The sequence below is a fragment of the Dendropsophus ebraccatus genome, chromosome 3, assembly GCF_027789765.1.
Source record: "Dendropsophus ebraccatus isolate aDenEbr1 chromosome 3, aDenEbr1.pat, whole genome shotgun sequence".
In the NCBI taxonomy this organism is placed as follows: Eukaryota; Metazoa; Chordata; class Amphibia; order Anura; family Hylidae; genus Dendropsophus; species Dendropsophus ebraccatus.
This window is the reverse complement of record NC_091456.1, coordinates 186,626,858-186,645,688: the sequence shown is the minus strand read 5'-3', so window position 1 is coordinate 186,645,688 and position 18,831 is coordinate 186,626,858. Positions and strand designations below refer to the sequence as shown.

At 44.3% G+C, this 18,831-nt stretch overlaps 2 protein-coding genes and 1 long non-coding RNA gene across 3 annotated transcripts in view; all 3 read right to left on the bottom strand.

The window, feature by feature from the left end:
* Positions 1–18,831, bottom strand: part of LOC138787565 (zinc finger protein 850-like) — a 124,967-nt gene that overhangs the window by 63,729 nt on the left and 42,407 nt on the right. The gene's annotated exons all lie outside the window — the stretch shown is intronic.
* LOC138787566 (zinc finger protein 501-like) lies at positions 6,587–15,406 on the bottom strand. Its single transcript, XM_069964913.1, has 4 exons — positions 15,391–15,406; positions 14,282–14,340; positions 13,723–14,185; positions 6,587–10,600 (listed from the first exon to the last, which is right to left on the bottom strand). The coding sequence occupies exons 1-4, from the start codon at positions 15,404–15,406 to the stop codon at positions 9,591–9,593; spliced, it is 1,548 nt and encodes a 515-aa protein (XP_069821014.1). The 3' UTR covers positions 6,587–9,590.
* On the bottom strand, positions 15,543–16,827 carry LOC138786894 (uncharacterized). The gene is made up of 3 exons (XR_011362248.1): positions 16,744–16,827; positions 15,686–15,829; positions 15,543–15,578 (listed from the first exon to the last, which is right to left on the bottom strand). It is a non-coding gene; the product is annotated as an uncharacterized lncRNA (long non-coding RNA).

The following is an 18,831-nucleotide window of genomic DNA, read 5'->3' as shown; positions in this document are numbered from 1 at the left end:
GAAAGGAGCCAAGAAGGCTTCGAAACGCGTCCAGCTGGAACACTAAACTTATAATCCACCATCAGTAACTCACCGGGTCCACGTACAACTACAATACAAACTTGCAAGAGTTTCAAATTTTGCGCCATCTTCGCACGAGGTCCTGCGGGCAACAGCAGCCATCACGCATGTGCGTGACCAGAATCCCACTAAATACTGAGCCGACTGCAGCACTGAGCGCCCATCACTATCTGACACAGAAGTGACCAACAACCCTGTCTCATATCTCCAGGAGACAACCCGGCCGCCTGCATTGCAAACCTATGCCCGATCGGGACTCCAGACTGCCAGCCACACAAAGGACCGGTGAGCGGTGTACATACACCATACTACATTTACTATTCAATTGATGGTGCATTATTGATTCACTAATAAGCGATATAACAGTTGCAAGTCTATACTAATCGCTACAGCACAGTACGTATCACACCGTGCCGACGATTTGAGCAACAATCTAATATATCGCATATTCTGATGAACTAGCTCACAGTATTTCTATTGTGTTTATTACATAACAACAAGCAAAACGGACACATCAAGTCTATGAACTTTACTATGCTCTCCTGACTCGTGATTTTTTAACCATTTTTAACTACACTACTGCGCATATAATCTTTTTATATTTTTTTCATTTTTTAGATTTATTTTTCTATTATTTTGCAACACCTTTGGTGCTCCATTTTATTTTATTTTATTTTTTATTTATTTTATTTTTTCATTCATTTTTTCAATTTTCAGATGCATCTTTTTGTGTTATGTATGACTAATATTTTATGTCTATTATAAACATTAGTGACCTTATTTTATCAAATTAAATCGATACTGTTATACCTTATCTACTTGCATTTCTAGCTAGAGGACCTACACCTCTCTTTCCACATTTTCCTGTTTTTCCTTAGGGTATAGGAACACTCTAGGTCAGGGGTCCTCAACTGGCGGACCGCGGTCCGAACCCGGACCGTGGAGGCCAGCTGTCCGGACCCCTGGTCAGACCTCCTAACCGCCCCGGATCCGGTCCGTCCCGGGGCGGTAAGAAGGTCCCGCTCCCCACCGCACTGCCTCCCGCCCCATAGGCGTACTGTCCTTAGATGTCAGTACGCCTGTGGGGCTGGGGGCAGTGTCGGTCCGGCCCCCGGCTGATACGCGCTCTCTGGGGATGTCCCGGGGATTCCCCAGCAGAGCGCGCACCACAGACCTCAGTGTACGCTGCCGGCCTGTCCTTCCCGGAAGTGCAGGCCGGCGGCGTACGCTGAGGTCACTGATGCGCGCTCTGCTGGGGAATCCCCGGGACATCCCTACAGAGCGCGTTTTTGTTATTTTTTTTTTCTGTCTGGGGGGAATCTACAAGGGGGAGAGGGCACAGGTGGACTATATACTACAGGGGGGACCTCACAGGGGGCTATATACTACTGAGGGGGCTATATACTACTGGGGGGAGCGCACAGGGGGCTATATACTACAGGGGGGACCTCACAGGGGGCTATATACTACTGAGGGGGCTATATACTACTGGGGGGAGCGCACAGGGGGTTATACACTACAGGGGGGACCTCACAGGGGCTATATACTACAGGGGGAAAGCACAAGGGGGGCTATATACTACTGGGGGGGACCTCACAGGGGGCTATATACTACTGGGGGGAGAGCACAGGGGCGCTATATACTACTGGGAGGAGCTCACAGGGGGCTATATACTACAGGGGGACAGCACACGGGGGGGCTATATACTACAGGGGGAGCTCACAGGGGGCTATATACTACAGGGGGGAGCTCACAGGGGGGCTATATACTACTTGGGGGGAGCTCACGGGGGCTATATACTACTGGGGGGAGCTCACAGGGGGCTATATACTACAGGGGGAGAGCACAGGGGGGCTATATACTACTGGGGGGAGCTCACAGGGGGCTATATACTACTGGGGGACAGCGCACAGGGGGCTATATACTACAGGGGGAGAGCGCACAGGGGGGCTATATACTACTGGGGGGAGCTCACAGGGGGCTATATTCTACAGGGGGAGAGCGCACAGGGAGGCTATATACTACTGGGGGGAGCTCACAGGGGGCTATATACTACAGGGGGAGAGCGCACAGGGGGGCTATATACTACTGGGGGAGCAACAGGGGGCTATATACTACTGAGGGAGAGCGCACAGGGGGGCTATACACTACTGGGGGAGCAACAGGGGGGCTATATACTACCAGGGCAGTCACCCCCTTTGTACCTAATATCAAAGGCCTGGTGAGAGAGAAAAAATGCCAGTTTTCCCGCTAATAAGCAGCAATTCTGTATATAAATAGTTAAACGTTTGTGACAAAGTAACAAAACACGTTTCCTACTGATGTTCAGCTCGGACCTTCACCTGACAATAGACCCCGGTAAGTGGACCTTCACTAAAAGTTGTTGAGTACCCCTGCTCTAGGTTAACCTCGTTAGTCTTGCACCCAAGCAGTCGAACTCGCACTCCTTCATTCATCTCTCCTAGGATTTAGTATATCCCAAGAAGGGGGAGGTAGAGGCCCCGGGCGGGAAGTCTGGGTGGTCCGTAATTGGGAGGTGATGTGATTTTACCTGCTTACACTGCACCTGTGGGACTACATCTATATATACAGGTCTCTGAATTAGAAGATGATCAGAACGTGATCAGAGCGTGACAGAAAGATGGTCTGGAAGAAGGAAAGGAATGCTGGCAGCACACCAATGAGCAAAGCACCTTGAACCTACATTGCAGCCACAATACAGACGCAAGAAAGAGACACTGTTATATAAACAATTTATAGTAAACAACACGTTGTACCAGCCTGACTGCGCAGGACAGGAAACTGCTGACCATCTATGGACTGACCTATCAGAGTGTGATATGTATGTGTCTTGTGACATGAAACCCTGCCTGTATTGAAACTTTATATATTTATGTGAATACACTGCGCATGAGTAATACCGCCCCATATTTTTTCTATAAAAGTTTACATAAAACAATAAAGGGCACGCTTCCCAAACCTATGTAAGGGTCCATTTACACAGAAAGATTATCTGACAGATTATCTGACAAAGATTTGAAGCCTAAGCCAGAAACAGACTATCAACAGGGATCAGGTCATAAAGGAAAGCCTGAGATTTCTCCTCTTTTTAAATCCTTTCCTGGCTTTGGCTTCAAATCTTTGGCAGATAATCTGTCAGATAATCTTTCTGTGTAAATGGACCCTAACTGATACGTTAGTTGTCTGTGTCTGCGATTTTAAGTTGTAAGTAGAACTGCTGCTGCTAACTCTAATTCGGAACCATCCTATCCTGGGGAGTGTCTGGCTTCATAAAATCAGGCAAAAACAAAAGCTAAACTTATCAGTTTTTCTTTAACCCTTTGAGGACCAGGCCCAAAATGACCCAGTGGACCGCGCAAATTTTGATCTTAGTGTTTTCGTTTTTCCCTCCTCCCCATCTAAGAGCTCCAGCACTCTCCGTTTTCTATCTACAGGCCATGTAAGGTCTTGTTTGTTACAGGAATAGTTGTACTTTGTAATGGCGTCTTTCATTTTACCATAACTTGTATGATGGAATTCCAAATATATTATTTATGAAGATATAAATAGGTGAAATCGTAAATAAGAATGCAATATGGTAACGTTTGGGGGGTTCCTGTGTCTACGTAATGCACTATATGGTAACAGCGACATGATACTATTACTCTATAGGTCAGTCCGAACACAACCATATGCAGGTTACACAGATTCTCTAATGTTATATATATTTTTTTTAAATGAAATCCTTTTTTTTTGGCAATTAATTATAAATAAAATGGGCCTATTGTGACGCTTATAACGGTTTTATTTTTTCACCTATGGGGCTGTATGGGGTGTCATTTTTTCCGCCATGCTCTCTAGTTTTTATTAATACCATATTTGTGAAGATCGGACGTTTTGATCACTTTTTATATTTTTTTTTTTATATATAATGTAACATCAAATCGGTAATCCGCGCACTTTTTTTCCTCTTTTCGTGCACGCCGTTCACCGATCGCAATGACGCTTGTTATATTTTAATATATTGGACAATTACGCACGCTACGGTATATTATATGTTTATTTATTTTTATATGTTTTATTTATATAATGGAAAAGGAGGGTGATTTCAACTTTTATTGGGGGAGGGGTTTTGGGGTAGTGTGTTAGTGTTTTTAACTTTTTTTTTTTTTTTTACACATTTGAAGTCCCTTTGGGGGACTTTTACATCCAGTACTTTGATTTTTACACTGATCATTGCTATGCCATAGGCATAGCATTGATCAGTGTTATATGCGATCTGCTCATTGAGCCTGCCTGTGCAGGCTCAGTGCAGCAGATCGCCGATCGGACCGCACGGAGGCAGGTAAGAGACCTCCAGCAGTCCGTTTTACCGATCGGGACCCCCGCAGTCACACTGCGGGGGTCCCGATTGGTAAGTGACAGGGGACTCCCCCTGTCACTTACACTTAAGCGACCGCGGCGTTTAAGGGGTTAATGACACATGGCAGCGCGATCGCTGCAGCGTGTCATTACCGGTGAGGTCCCAGCTGCTGATTGAAGCCGGCCCCCACCTGCTATGAAGCACGCTCCGCTCCGGAGCGCGCTTCATAGCCGGAGAAACACCCAGAGCGTACAGTTACGCCCTAGGTCGTCTGGGGACAGACTTCCATGGCGTAACTATACACCCTGGGTCGTCTAAGGGTTAAAGGGGTACTCCAGTGAAAGGCTTTTTTCTCAGTAATTGAAACACATTACAAAAGTGATATAACTTTGTAATATGCGTCAATCACCTATCTGCCCTCCTTCCCTATCTTTCCCCCCCTTAAGCTTTCACCGGGAAGTGAGGTAAACTCATTCTTACTTAATCACTGTTGACCCCAGTCTTTTCTGTGGCAGCCATTTTGTGACAATGACATCATCAAGAGGGAGGCTGATCTAAGCCCCGTTAGACCAGCCCCCCTTTGTCAGATAACACAGGTTGCTCAGCTCTAATTGGCTGAGCAAGATGTAAGCCATCCAACAGTTTTACAGAGTCAGCTAGACATCACAGGAGACAAAGTGCATCATGGGAAACCCCAAACCAGGAAGCTGTGCCTATGCAGATGATGTCATTGTCACAAAATGGCTGCCACAGAGCAGTCATTAGGTAAGAATGAGTTTACTTCACTTACTGGTGGGGGATTGAGGGGGGGAAAGATAGGGAAGGGGGGCAGATAGGTGATTGAAGCATATTACAAAGTTATATAACTTTGTAATGTGTTTCAATTACTGGGAAAAAGCTTTTCGCTGGAGTATCCCTTTAAGTAAACCTCTGCACATCTATCCATGGAGTCTTTGAGACATGCAGTGTCCTCAAATGGTTGTGCATTTTTCAATTTTCAATTTTTAGGGGGGGTTCCACCTTGGAGGCACCATCCCATGAGCCGGAATCATCCTGTCTAAAGGGATATTTTCTTTTGAACTGAAAAAGAAATACAGAAATCAAAATATATATTGTAAAAAAAGGTACACTGCCACACCAAAAGTGAGGAACTTAAGTCCTGGGCACAAAAAAATGTCCTATCAGTATTAGCCCATTCGTGACTAATAAAAGATTTGATGCTCTGGTGTACAGGGAAAACCAAGCGCTTTTTGGGAGCCAACCCTTCAAACATGATGTCCTGGATAGATCTGGACTCAGGAACATCGTCTATATCCACGGTCTGCCTGACGGCTTTAACCAGAGACTCCACATAATCTGTGGCAAGGAGTGGTCTGGTAGAGTCGCTCTCAGATATCTCTGACTCGGCGGCAGCTACTTCTCCCGGCTCTTCAAGACCAGACAAAATCTCATCCTCATTATCATCCTCTAAAGAGGGAGTAGGAGGCGGATGTAAAATGGATGTACTAGGACCAGCCTCATCTGAGGGAGCGACTGCAGGAGGAATTACCGAAGCTGGTGACTGAGTCTGGGAGAGCATGGAGGTCCTCACCTCTTTTCTAATTATGCCTCGCATGTTGCGCATTAGGAATTCCGTCCACCTGAGCGGGCCAGCAGTCACGGAAGCTGCCGAACACGGCCTGCAGATGATCCCACCTCTGGATGCACTGCGTATCACGCAGGCCCCACCCCCTTTCCCCGGCCCATGCGACCACCCCAGATGGAGTACAGGGAGAGAAGCACTATGCATCCAGGAGTCAGGGGAGCACCGGGGTCCATCCTCAGGAAGTGTGGGCAGCTGCTCCATAATGAGAGACTGACACCACCGGGATGCTGGACAAACCGCTGCTTGGACCGGTAAGCCCCCAGTCTAATTCATTAGATCCAAGGAGAGGTGGGAAAACCACATTCAGCTCCTGCAGGGACAAGAAAGAGAAACTGGTATTGGAAAGGGCGCTTGTTCTTTTAAAGATCCAGGGTTCCTCTATCCTGTTTCCTGTCCAATGGGAGTACGAGGTGGACCACTCCAGGGGTGCCATCATAGGGTAAGGAGAGAAAAAATATTTATTTATAATTATTTATATATTTACATCATATACATAGTGGTGTCTTGGATTAATTCGGTCCGGGAGCGTGCTTGTAATCCAAATCCACTCTTAAACCAAAGCAAATTTTTCCATAAAAAATCATAGAAATGCAGACAATTGGTTCCATACCCCAAAAATAACATTTTTTTTTTTATTCTGAATAACAGGTAAAACAAACATTTAAAAAGCTGAATATGTCATATCATAAGTTACTGTACAATATAGCAATCAGCATGTGGTGTATAATGTATAGTAAGTGCACAAGAATGAAAAAACAACAGCAGTTTGTAGATACAGGATGAAATAGCAGATCCCCATAATGCAACAGGCTAGAATAGAGAAGCAGGGCTGCTGTCAGATGTCTGTGTGGTCATATGACAGCAATGGGTAAGGGGCGTGTGTTCAGTATGGACCAATCAGGAAGTGAGAATCACAGAGCTGTGCAGGAGGACAGTGACAGAAACTTTTCTTTTCAGCAGTGTGTATAGCTGAGTGTGAGTGCAGGCACAGTATAGCAGCAGTGTTTATAACTGAGTGTGAGTGCAGGTACATTATAGCAGCAGTGTGTATAGCTGAGTGTGAGTGCAGGCACAGTATAGCAGCAGTGTTTATAACTGAGTGTGAGTGCAGGTACATTATAGCAGCAGTGTGTATAGCTGAGTATGAGTGCAGGCACAGTATAGCAGCAGTGTGTATAGCCGAGTGTGGGTGCAGCCACGTTACAGCAGGAATGGAGAGGATGGGAAACACAAGGGCAGAGACTGCACGGAGCATAAAGAAATGAGCAAGGTATATGTGGGTACAGTATAGCAGCACTCTCTCTCTGGGGAGAGAGAGGTTACAGCTATGAAGAGACTACCTTCAAAGTGCTGTCTCCTGATGCAAGCCCCAGCCTTAAGTGGATCTGCTATGATTTGGAAGGTGAGGGAGACTTCCTGGGTCGGAGTACAGAGCTGTAGACCTTGCTATGCAGACCTTTCACCCCCCCCCCCCCCACTCCCCCTTCCACGCAGTACAGGGAGCTCTTAAACCAAAGCAATGCTCCTAAACCAAGTTACAATTTTGAAAAACTGTGGGCTCTTATTGCAAAACTCTCTTTATCCAAGTTTTTCTTAAACCGAGGTACCACTGTACATTTATTTATGTTCCCCTTTCCTAGGTAAGGCAGGGGGACAATCAAAGTAGCCTCTTCGGAAGCTCGCCACATTAGCAATTTGCCTCTGTAACACTATTATCCGGAGACTGACTAGTGTCTCCTTCTCCGCAATGTCTGTTACCTTTTTGATACTTCATCTTTAGTTGATGGACATAATCTTTTACACTTTTACACTATCGTTTTGTTGAAAAAAATTCTAAATAAAACAAACAAAAAAACACTGTAGTTTTGGCATAGCACTGATAAAGGAGAAAATATAAAAACTTGCTAAACTTCTAAAAAAAAAAAAAAAAAAAAAATTTTTGTTCCAAAGATAAGCTAAAAAAGTTCCATGTGGGTGGGTTACAGGACCAAGACAAGTTATCAAATTGGGTGTACAAATATATGAATGGACAGTACAGAGATCTTTGTAGTGATCTTTTTACGCCTAGGCCTCTAACCATGACAAGGGGGCATCCTCTACGTCTAGAGGAAAGAAGGTTTCACCATCAGCACAGACGTGGATTCTTTACTGTTTGAGCGATAAGACTGTGGAAATCTCTGCCATATGATGTTGTCATGGCTGATTCATTATATAAGTAGAAGGGAGGCCTGGATGCTTCTTTATACAAATAATATTACAGATTATGGGCATTAGATTACATGTGATAGGACGCTGATCCAGGGATTATTCTGATCACCATTGGCATCGGGAAGGAATTTTCTCCCTGTGATGGGGCAATTGTCATCTGCCTCATAGGGGTTTTTGCCTACAGCACAGTTGGGTGCTGTAAGTTGAACTTGATGGATTCTGTCTTTTTTTTTAACCATATTAACTATGTAACTATGATGCAAGTGTCCTTTTTGGAAGATGTTATCTTGGATAAAATCTTTTCCTGCATTCTGGTTGTGAAAAAGTTTTCCCGTGTGGGTTCTTTGATGTCTAATTAGAATTGACTTTTGGATAAAACACTTCCCACATTCAGAGCATTAATATGGCTTCTCCCCTGTGTGAATTCTCACATTTATACTAATCCTTGAGCTCAAAGTAAAACATTGAGATGTAAAGTGAGATGGGTTTTCTTAGTAAAACATTTCCTACATTCTGAGCATGGAAATGGCATCACTCCTGTGTGCATTCTCTGATGTTCAATAAGACTTGACCTTACATTAAATCTTTTCCCACTTTTTGAGCAGCCGTATGGCATTGTTTCTGTGTGATACCTTTGATGTTGATTAAGAGCTGATTTCTCTTTATAACATTTTTCACATTCTGAGCATAAAAAAGGGCTTCTCTCCTGTGTGAGTTCTTTCATGTATATCAAGGGCTGATTTTGCATTATAACATTTTCCTCTGCTGTGTGAGATCTTTGATGTTTAATCAGAGTTATTCATTAATAAATCTTTTCCCACATTCATACAAAAAGTGCAACAGCCACCCACAGGTGCAGGTGCTTACCGTATATACTCCTCCCAGAGTACACACAATAAAAAACTGCTCTGTAGATATTGATAAAATAAGGATCTTATCAAACTTTTGGATCAAACAGAGTGTACCATGTCACCACGTTAAGGTGTCCTCAGAGACATGGTTCTACTCTAGCATTTTCACACTAGCAATGGCCTCTCCTGGGCTGAGGAGTATATACGGTAAGATCTTGCACCTGTGGGTTGCTGTTGCACTTTTTGTATTTTTTTCTGTACTTAAGCCACAAGCAGCGTGCAACCTGCAGTGTGAACAGAGGCATAGAAGTGCTGCCAATTTTACTTTTTTTCTCCCCACATTCATTGCATGAAAATGGCTTCTCTCAAGTGTGAAGCATCTGGTGTTAATTAAAATGTGATTTCACAGCAAAACACTTCACACATTCTGGGCATGAAAATTGCTTCTCCCCTGAGTGAGTTTTCAGATAACCTGTAAGATTTGATTTGTCAAAAAAACAGTTACCACATTCTGAACATGAAAAGGTCTTTTTTCCTTTTTTCCTGTATGAACTCTTCGATGTGCAGCAAGAGCTGACCTTAGATTAAAACTCTTCCCACATTCTGGACATATGAATGGCTTCTCCCCTGTGTGTATCCTCTGATGGTCAATAAGAGATGATTTCCCTTTATAACATTTCCCACACTCTGAACATGAAAATGGCCTCTCATCTGTGTGAGTTCTTTGATGTTCAATTAGAGTTGATTTCTGAATAAAGCCTTTTCCACATTTTGGGCATGAAAAGGGTCTCTCTCCTGTGTGAATTCTTTGATGTTCAATTAGAGTTGATTTCCGAATAAAGTCTTTCCCACATTCTGAGCATGAATATGGCCTCTTTTCCGCGTGAAGCATCTGATGTTTAGTAAGAGATCGTTTCAGACTATAACATTTCCCACATACTGGGCATGAAAATGGCTTCTCCCCTGTATGACTTCTCAAATGAAAAATAAGATTTGCTTTCCGACTAAAACATTTTCCACACTCTGAACATGAGACTGGCTTCTTCTCTGTGTGAGTTTTTTGATGCAAGACAAGTTTCTGTTGTGTAGTACAACATTTACCACAGTGTGAACATGGAAATGATTTCTTCTCCGCTGTGTGAATTCTTTTATGTCTATCGAGACCTGATTTACGAGAAAAACATTTCCCACATTCTAAGCATAAAAACTGCTTCTCCCCTGTGTGACTTGTCTGATGTCTTATAAGATTGTATTTAAGAGTAAAACGTGTTCCACATTGTGAGCATGAAAATGGCTTTTTAACATTCTTTCTGTCACGTCTATTTTGCCCAAGAGTCTGTGATGAATTGGAAGATTTAAAATGATGAGATGAGAGATCTTTGCTGTGAGGGGCTGACGGCTCCTCATATGTATCTTGTGTGATATGATCCTCTGAGGAGATCTGATGTCCCCCAGAGCTCCTGGTAGAATCATCTGCCAAGAATAAAATAAAATTAATTATTTTTCAGTAATATAATGTCAAAACATTTAGCATCAATGTACAGAGCCTATTTTGCACAACATGATAAGTGAATGACCGGGGCTGTATAATCTGATACCCACCCACAAGAAGGGTAGTACGGAGGAAGCTAGAGACTACAGGCCAGTTAGCTTAACATCTGTAGTAAACAGGCATACATTAGGCATACATTACAGATCTGTACCCAGTACCGGCAAGCATGGAAGATGTATCCATATGCTAGAGCTGAAGACTACTTTGACTGGACCGTAAACTTTGGAGGTCTACTTTAACAAGTGGTGGCCACAAGGTTATTTTCTTTTTGCATGTCTGTAAGTGACATAGGAGAAGGTTTGGTAGGTAAGGATAGTGACATAGGAGAAGGGTTAGTAGGTAAGGATAGTGACATAGGAGAAGGATTGGTAGGTAAGGATAGTGACATAGGAGAAGGATTGGTAGGTAAGGATAGTGACATAGGAGAAGGTTTGGTAGGTAAGGATAGTGATATAGGAGAAGGTTTGGTAGGTAAGGATAGTGATATAGGAGAAGATTTGGTAGGTAAGGATAGTGACATAGGAGAAGGTTTGGTAGGTAAGGATAGTATATAGGAGAAGGGTTGGTAGGTAAGGATAGTATATAGGAGAAGGGTTGGTAGGTAAGGATAGTGACATAGGAGAAGGTTTGGTAGGTAAGGATAGTGACATAGGAGAAGGGTTGGTAGGTAAGGATAGTGACATAGGAGAAGGTTTGGTAGGTAAGGATAGTATATAGGAGAAGGGTTGGTAGGTAAGGATAGTGACATAGGAGAAGGTTTGGTAGGTAAGGATAGTGACATAGGAGAAGGTTTGGTAGGTAAGGATAGTGACATAGGAGAAGGTTTGGTAGGTAAGGATAGTATATAGGAGAAGGGTTGGTAGGTAAGGATAGTGACATAGGAGAAGGGTTTGGTAGGTAAGATCAGTGACTGAAATTTATCCTTCAGCCAACCACAAATTCATTGAACTATCGGACTAATCCGATCCTCACTAACCCCTCTTCCAGCTCTTAAGGAGAAACTATCAAAGGCTTTGCTGAAATCTGGATAGGTGATCTCTTATCTTGGTGCCACCTTTATCCAGCAACCACATAGTCTAAGAGATCAATGAGATTAGTCTAACATGATCGGCCCTCAGTAAAGTCATACTGGTTTGGACCCATGTTGCTTTTTAGGTGATCAATTATCTTCTTTTTTAGAAATGTTGTTGTTAATTTTAGAACTACAGATGTCAGGTTACGGGCCTCTGAAAACACTGGGGTTAAATCCTTACAACCAGAGCCAATACTGCGTGCAGCCATATTGTGATTTTGAAGGCCTCCTCCTGAAAACACTGAGCAGACATCTCTATTCACATAGTCAGCGACCGCCTTATTGTCATGATTATACTTTTTCTATAATGCCACAGTTTTTCCTCTTCTTCTTCCTGTCACTTATATATAGTGATGAGCAAACATGTTCGTAAATGTTCGTATTCGCCGATCAGGAACAATTTGTTTGATGATCGGCATGATATGGCTATATAATTTTCAGACATATTCGAACATGCAAACGTTTATCTCACAATGTACCCAACTGCGTAAGTTTCCTCCCACCAATTTGATAGAGCCAATGAAGGCGTGGGGAAGGATGGGCATACCAGGTAATGTAGTAGCCATGTTCACTACTGGCATTACTGTGATTGGCTGTACGATTAGTGTTCTTATGTACATGCTATAAAAACGCAGACGCTGAGGAGAATTTTTCTCATAGTCTTTCCTGATTCTTGTGCCATTCAGTAGGGAGAGTGACACGAGCAGGGACAGCATCTGAATTTAGTTAGGCAGCAATATTCACAGAGTTTGTTAGTCAGGGTAGGAAGGGAGAGCTGATCGAGTAGGGCTTATAATGTTGTGAAATAGTCAGTGTAAGGAGGGTGACAGAATTGAGAATATTCGCACGGGCGAATAAAAGATACGCTAACGTTGCGCGCCTTGTAACTGCTCCGCTAGTAGATATTTTGCGCTTTGCACCTGATAATCTGTACACACCGAAACTTATACTTCTACTGTACGTTCCTTATTTGTTCATGAATGTTCCGCGAACACGAACCAAACATGATAAATTTTTTTTTTATGTTCATGTTTGGGATCCGAACAGATTTGGCCATTTCTTCCTCTTTTGAGGCTTTAGCAGCATTTAGAATCCTCTCTGTCAGCTACACTTCTCGCCTCTTTATACCTCCTAAATCAGTCATGTCAAACTCTGTCCCGTTGCCTGTGTTAAATTTAGCGCACCTGACGTTGCAGCAGATTATAATATGGGTGTTCTGTAGAGCTGCTTAGACCATCCATATTATAATCTCGTAGGCCGCAGGCAGTTTTTAGCCCGTGGCCTAGAAGTATCTCAATAGTGTCCCAACGCTGGCAATATGGTGAAGTCATCGCGAGCATCCTCTGACATGCGCCTCCTGCAGCCTCTGGAGCCGCAGGAAGGGTGAGTCCAAGCTAATGGGGCAGTCATGAACAACTACAGTAGGGGCTGGCTTCTATTTTAGAGACTATTCTTGTAGACTGACTTCTATATAGGAGACTATTGGGGAGGGCTGGCTACTATATATGACTACTGGAGAGGGCTGACTACTATAAAAAAAAAAAAAAAAACTATTGGGGTGGGCTGGCTACTATATAAGACACTATTTTAGGGACTGGCTTTTATATAAGACACATTTGCGGAGGGCTGGCTACTATATAAGAGACTATGGGGGAGGGCTGGCTACTATATAAGAGACTATTGGGGATGGCTGTCTTCTATATAATAGACTTGGGGAGGCCTGGTTACTTTATAAGAGACTATTGGGGAAGGCTGCCTACTATATAAGACACTATTGGGAGAGTTGGCTAGGACTATATACTAAATGGTGTAGTATAGGATTATAGGATGTAGTATATATCCCTAACATAGATGGCTCCTTTTGTCTGCTCTCTGCTTTCCTGTACAGAATATATACATGTATGGCCATGGCTAAGAACTGATAACACTCCACAAAGAACGTCTGAGTGTTCTCTGCATTTAGTGGCTCACCTGTAGCGATGTCCTCCTTATACTGCTCATCACTGCTGTCATCTGTCTCTTCTTCTTCCTTTATGTCTGTAGCATGAATACATTTCAGATTCTCTCCTGTACTGATGTCCTCTTTATACTGCTCATCACTGCTGACATCTGGCTCTTCTTCTTCCTTTATGTTTGTAGCATTAATATATTTCAGATTCTCTCCTGGAGTAATGTCCTCTTTATACTGCTCATCACTGCTGTCATCTGGCTCTTCTTCTTCCTTTATGTTTGTAGCATAAATATATTTCAGATTCTCTCCTGGAGTAATGTCCTCTTTACACTGCTCATCACTGCTCACATCTGTCTCCTCTTCTGTTGTTGTGACTGTATCTTTAATAGAGTTCAGCTCCTTCCCTGTAGTGATGTCCTTGTTATACTGCTCATTACTGCTCACATCTGTCTCTCGAGCATTAATATTGTTCCCATCTTCCCCCTGATTCATAAGATGTGAAAGAAATATTGTAAGAGCCATCAGACAGTAGGAGAAGTCAGGTGGGATGTACAGATCATAGGGAACATCTCCATCTACCTGATCCTGTGGAAGAAGAGGACGGGGACATCTCTCTGGTGCTGTTCTCTTACTGGATCTGACTGGAGGGAACACATACAGAGACTGAATTCATTCTTTCCATCCAGATAATACAGAGAGGAGGTGTGTATATAGTCCTGTCTATTACCTGCTGATGGGAGGGGCTGCTGATCCTCCAGCATCACATCCTTGTACTGATCCTTGTGTCCTTCTACATACTCCCACTCCTCCATGGAGAAATAGACCGCCACGTCCTGACACCTTATAGGAACCTGACACACACAATGGTCACACAGTCATCCCCCCCACCCCTCCAGTGGTGTTACTGTATAATGTCCCAGCATTCCCAGCAGCCACAGTCTCACCTCTCCACTCAGCAGCTCCACCATCTTGTTGGTGACTTCTAGGATCTTCTCTTCCTCCATTTCCTCATGTATCAGGGGCCCCGGGATTGGGCTCAGGGTTCTTCCCCATCCTTCACACCCAGGGGCCCCACAGCGCCCACTAGAGGACTTCTTCACTACTGTGTAATCCTGTGTATGGAGAGACACATTACTATCACTCCATCCATTCCCAGAATCCCTCACCTCTCCAGTCCTATCCATCTGTTATTCCATAGATAAGAATGATGTCATGATGACATCACTCCCAGAATCCCTCACCTCCCCAGTCCTATCCATCTGTTATTCCATAGATAAGAATGATGTCATGATGACATCACTCCCAGAATCCCTCACCTCTCCAGTCCTATCCATCTGTTATTCCATAGATAAGAATGATGTCATGATGACATCACTCCCAGAATCCCTCACCTCTCCAGTCCTATCCATCTGTTATTCCATAGATAAGAATGATGTCATGATGACATCACTCCCAGAATCCCTCACCTCCCCAGTAAGCAGGAAGAGTATGTGTAGGGTGAGGGTTATTATCCTCTCGGCCATCTTGTCTCTGTCTCTCTCCATGGTTGATGGGTCGGTCTCTTATATAGAAGATATCAGCAGAGGATCCTGGAGTGTTGGAAGTTATAACTTGTCCTGTATACAACAAACCACAGACAGTGATATAAGCAAATAAATTATAAATATATTAAAAAAAAAAAAAAAAACGTAAAAGAAACGTCATCCTCACAGCTCCACCGCCCAGTCCTGAAGGGGTTAATCCTCCCGCTGTCCCCCAGCTCCTTCCCTCCACCTGCAGAGCTGTACAGGAGCCGTGTGCTTCTTTGTCTAAATCTAAGTACCTTCTCCATCACTCACTTGGTTCTATCTTATTCAGTGTGAGAATCCACATGGACCTAAGGGTAGAATTTACCGTTGTGTTTGCGCCTTTTTTCTGTTGGGTTTTTGCCTTTGTACTTGTAGGAATCCTGATATGAGCGGCAATGAGACAAGCGGCACTCACCGTTATTTGTGCGCTTTTCTTTTATTTGCGGTAAACAATTTTATGGCCGAGAGGGAGACGAGCTGGGAGTCCGGAGCAGCGACGGCCCGTTTTCTGCCTCACTGACCCCTCATGCGGCTGCGCACTAGCGTCATCCCGTCAATGCTACGTATAAATAGGGAGGGGACTGTGTGAATACATCAAAGCAGCAAAAGACAGATAGACGTAAACTAAAGAAAAGCACTGAATTAATTTTTTTATTCGTTCCCGGGGGCCCATAGCATCAAAGGAGGAAGTAAGGTAAGCTTCTCTTTATAATAATGTGGTATATAGGCAAGACGGCATTCTGTAATGAGGTGGTGCTTGTGACAGAGCCCTGACCCTGCAGATCATCGCATAGCATCATTACAACAGAGCCCTGACCCTGCAGATCATCGCATAACATCATTACGACAGAGCCCTGACCCTGCAGATCATCATTACGACAGAGCCCTGACCCTGCAGATCATCGCATAACATCATTACGACAGAGCCCTGACCCTGCAGATCATCGCATAACATCATTACGACAGAGCCCTGACCCTGCAGATCATCGCATAACATCATTACGACAGAGCCCTGACCCTGCAGATCATCGCATAACATCATTACAACAGAGCCCTGACCCTGCAGATCATCACATATCATTACTACAGACCCCTAACCCTGCAGACTATCACTACTACATGTCCCTGCCCCTGCAGATCATCGCATAACATCATTACTACAGACCATCACATATCATTACTACAGACCCCTGGCCCTGCAGATCATCACACATCAGTACGACAGAGCCCTGACCCTGCAGATCATCACATATCAGTACTACAGAGCCCTAACCCTGCAGATCATTGCATAACATCATTACTACAGAGCCCTGACCCTGCAGATCATCACATATCATTACGACAGACCCCTGGCCCTGCAGATCATCACATATCAGTACTACAGAGCCCTGACCCTGGAGACAATCACATATCATTACTACAGACCATCACACAACATCATTATTACAGAGCCCTGACCAGAGAGTGTCTTACCAATGCCCAGTGACTCTTGTCCCGGCTATTACTACAGTCATTACCTCAGAGAAAGTCCGGAAATTGACAAACCATTCAGCAAGAGATCCCAGACTGACTTACAGCAGATGACTACGGCAACACTGGGGAAACTTGAGCTCCTCCCACATAAGTCACATGGGCGTGATGTCATCAAAGGTACATAGGAAATAACATCAATGGTGTGCTTCCAGGACCTGCCATGAAGTCACAGTCATGTGATCAGTCACATGGAGGAGGAGTAGTCACATGATCAGGAGCTGCTGCTCAGTGTATGCAGGACTCTGCTGTGCTGGATGAGCTGAAGTGATGTGTATGCAGCAGAGCTGTGTGTGTGTGATGTGTGTGGAGCAGAGCTGTGTATGTGTGTGTTATATATGCCTGCAGCAGAGCGCTGTGTGTAATGTGTGTGGAGCAGAGCCGTGGCTGTGTTTACAGCTCCTACTGCCCTAAGCACTAAACCTGAACCATTTTCACTGACTTAGTTTATGAACAATCATATTGATAATTGATCGGTCTTATGCTGCGTTTACACAAAGCAATAATTCGCCTAATCGATCGTTCAACGACTTTGAAGCAACAATTTGGTTTTTATAATGATCAGCATTTATACGAATAAATCGTTAGAAAATTTGTAAGAAAGATCGTTATTGTGATAGTTTTTACGATCGCTTAAGCCCATCTTTCACATAGGGTGAATCTTTGAAAGACTGTTTACACGGAACAATCTGTGAATTTTTAGCTAACGATGTACGACGATGTACACCCATGCCACAAGACACGCCCCCCAAACCACACCCGAATACTTTTCCCACAATCACAGGTAGTGCAACACTGATATTCGTATGCCGTCACTGCTACTGAATAAAATCCACTGTACAAGGATCAATATCACCTCATACAGTCATTAAGAGGTAGAGGCTCTGTACACCATATACATTACAGTGCAGTTATATCCAGTGACTCACAGGGGACGTCTTCTCTGATCAGAGATGTTCCAGTTTTATTTTCTTCTTTCTTTTCCATTTGCCCTGGGCCGTTATGAGAACAACTTTAAGCCACGAATACACAGAATCTGCCAGACAGACATATTAGGTTCCTCACTCTGTCACCATCCTCATCTCTATACTAAGTGCACATCTGTAAGGGCCCCTTTACACCCTCATTTAGTGGGTAGTCTGACTCTATGTGATCCCCCTTATAGTAAATGCCAACCCTATGTTATCACACTTATAGATGGCCCCTCTGCGTTGTCCATTACCCTTATAGATTACCTCCTTGTACATGTCCCCCATATAGATTGCCCCCTAATACATATCCCCCTTATACATGCCCCCTTTTACATGTCCCCCTTATATATTGCCCCCTTGTACATGTCCCCCTAATACATATCCCCCTTATAGATTGCCACCTGTACATGTCCGCCTTATAGATGCCCCCCTAATACATGTCTCCCTTATGTTATTACCCAGACAAAAAGAAAAGAACCACAACTCACCTAACCCCTCGCTGCGGCTGTCTTCTTCTCTTCCCCTGTCGGCCTGGCGCCCGGCTGATACCCGTTCTCTGGAGATGTCTCGGGGATTCCCCTGCAGAGCACGAACCAGTGACCTCAGTGTGCGCCAGGGCTGGTATTTCCGGTACAGGGAGCATATCTAACTGGAGCTCCCTCTACCGGAAGTACAGGCCGGCGGTGCACACTGAGGTCATTGGTGTGTGCTCTGACGGAATCCCCGAGACATCCCCAGAGAGGGCGCATCAGCTGGGGGCCAGGCCGACACTGCCCCCAGCCCCACAGGTCTACTGTGCTATCAAATCTTAGGACAGTACACCTATAGGCCGGGGCAGTGCGGTGGGGAGCAGGACACATGGGGGCCGTTTCGGGACAGCAGGACATTAACCCCAAATCGGGACGGTTGGAAGGTATGGCCATACTGTGACTGGATAACACCACCATTCCAGACCTGATACCACCATACTGTGACTAGATAATACCACCATACTGATTGAATAATACCACCATACTGTGACCAGATAACACCACCATACCAGACCTGATACCACCATACT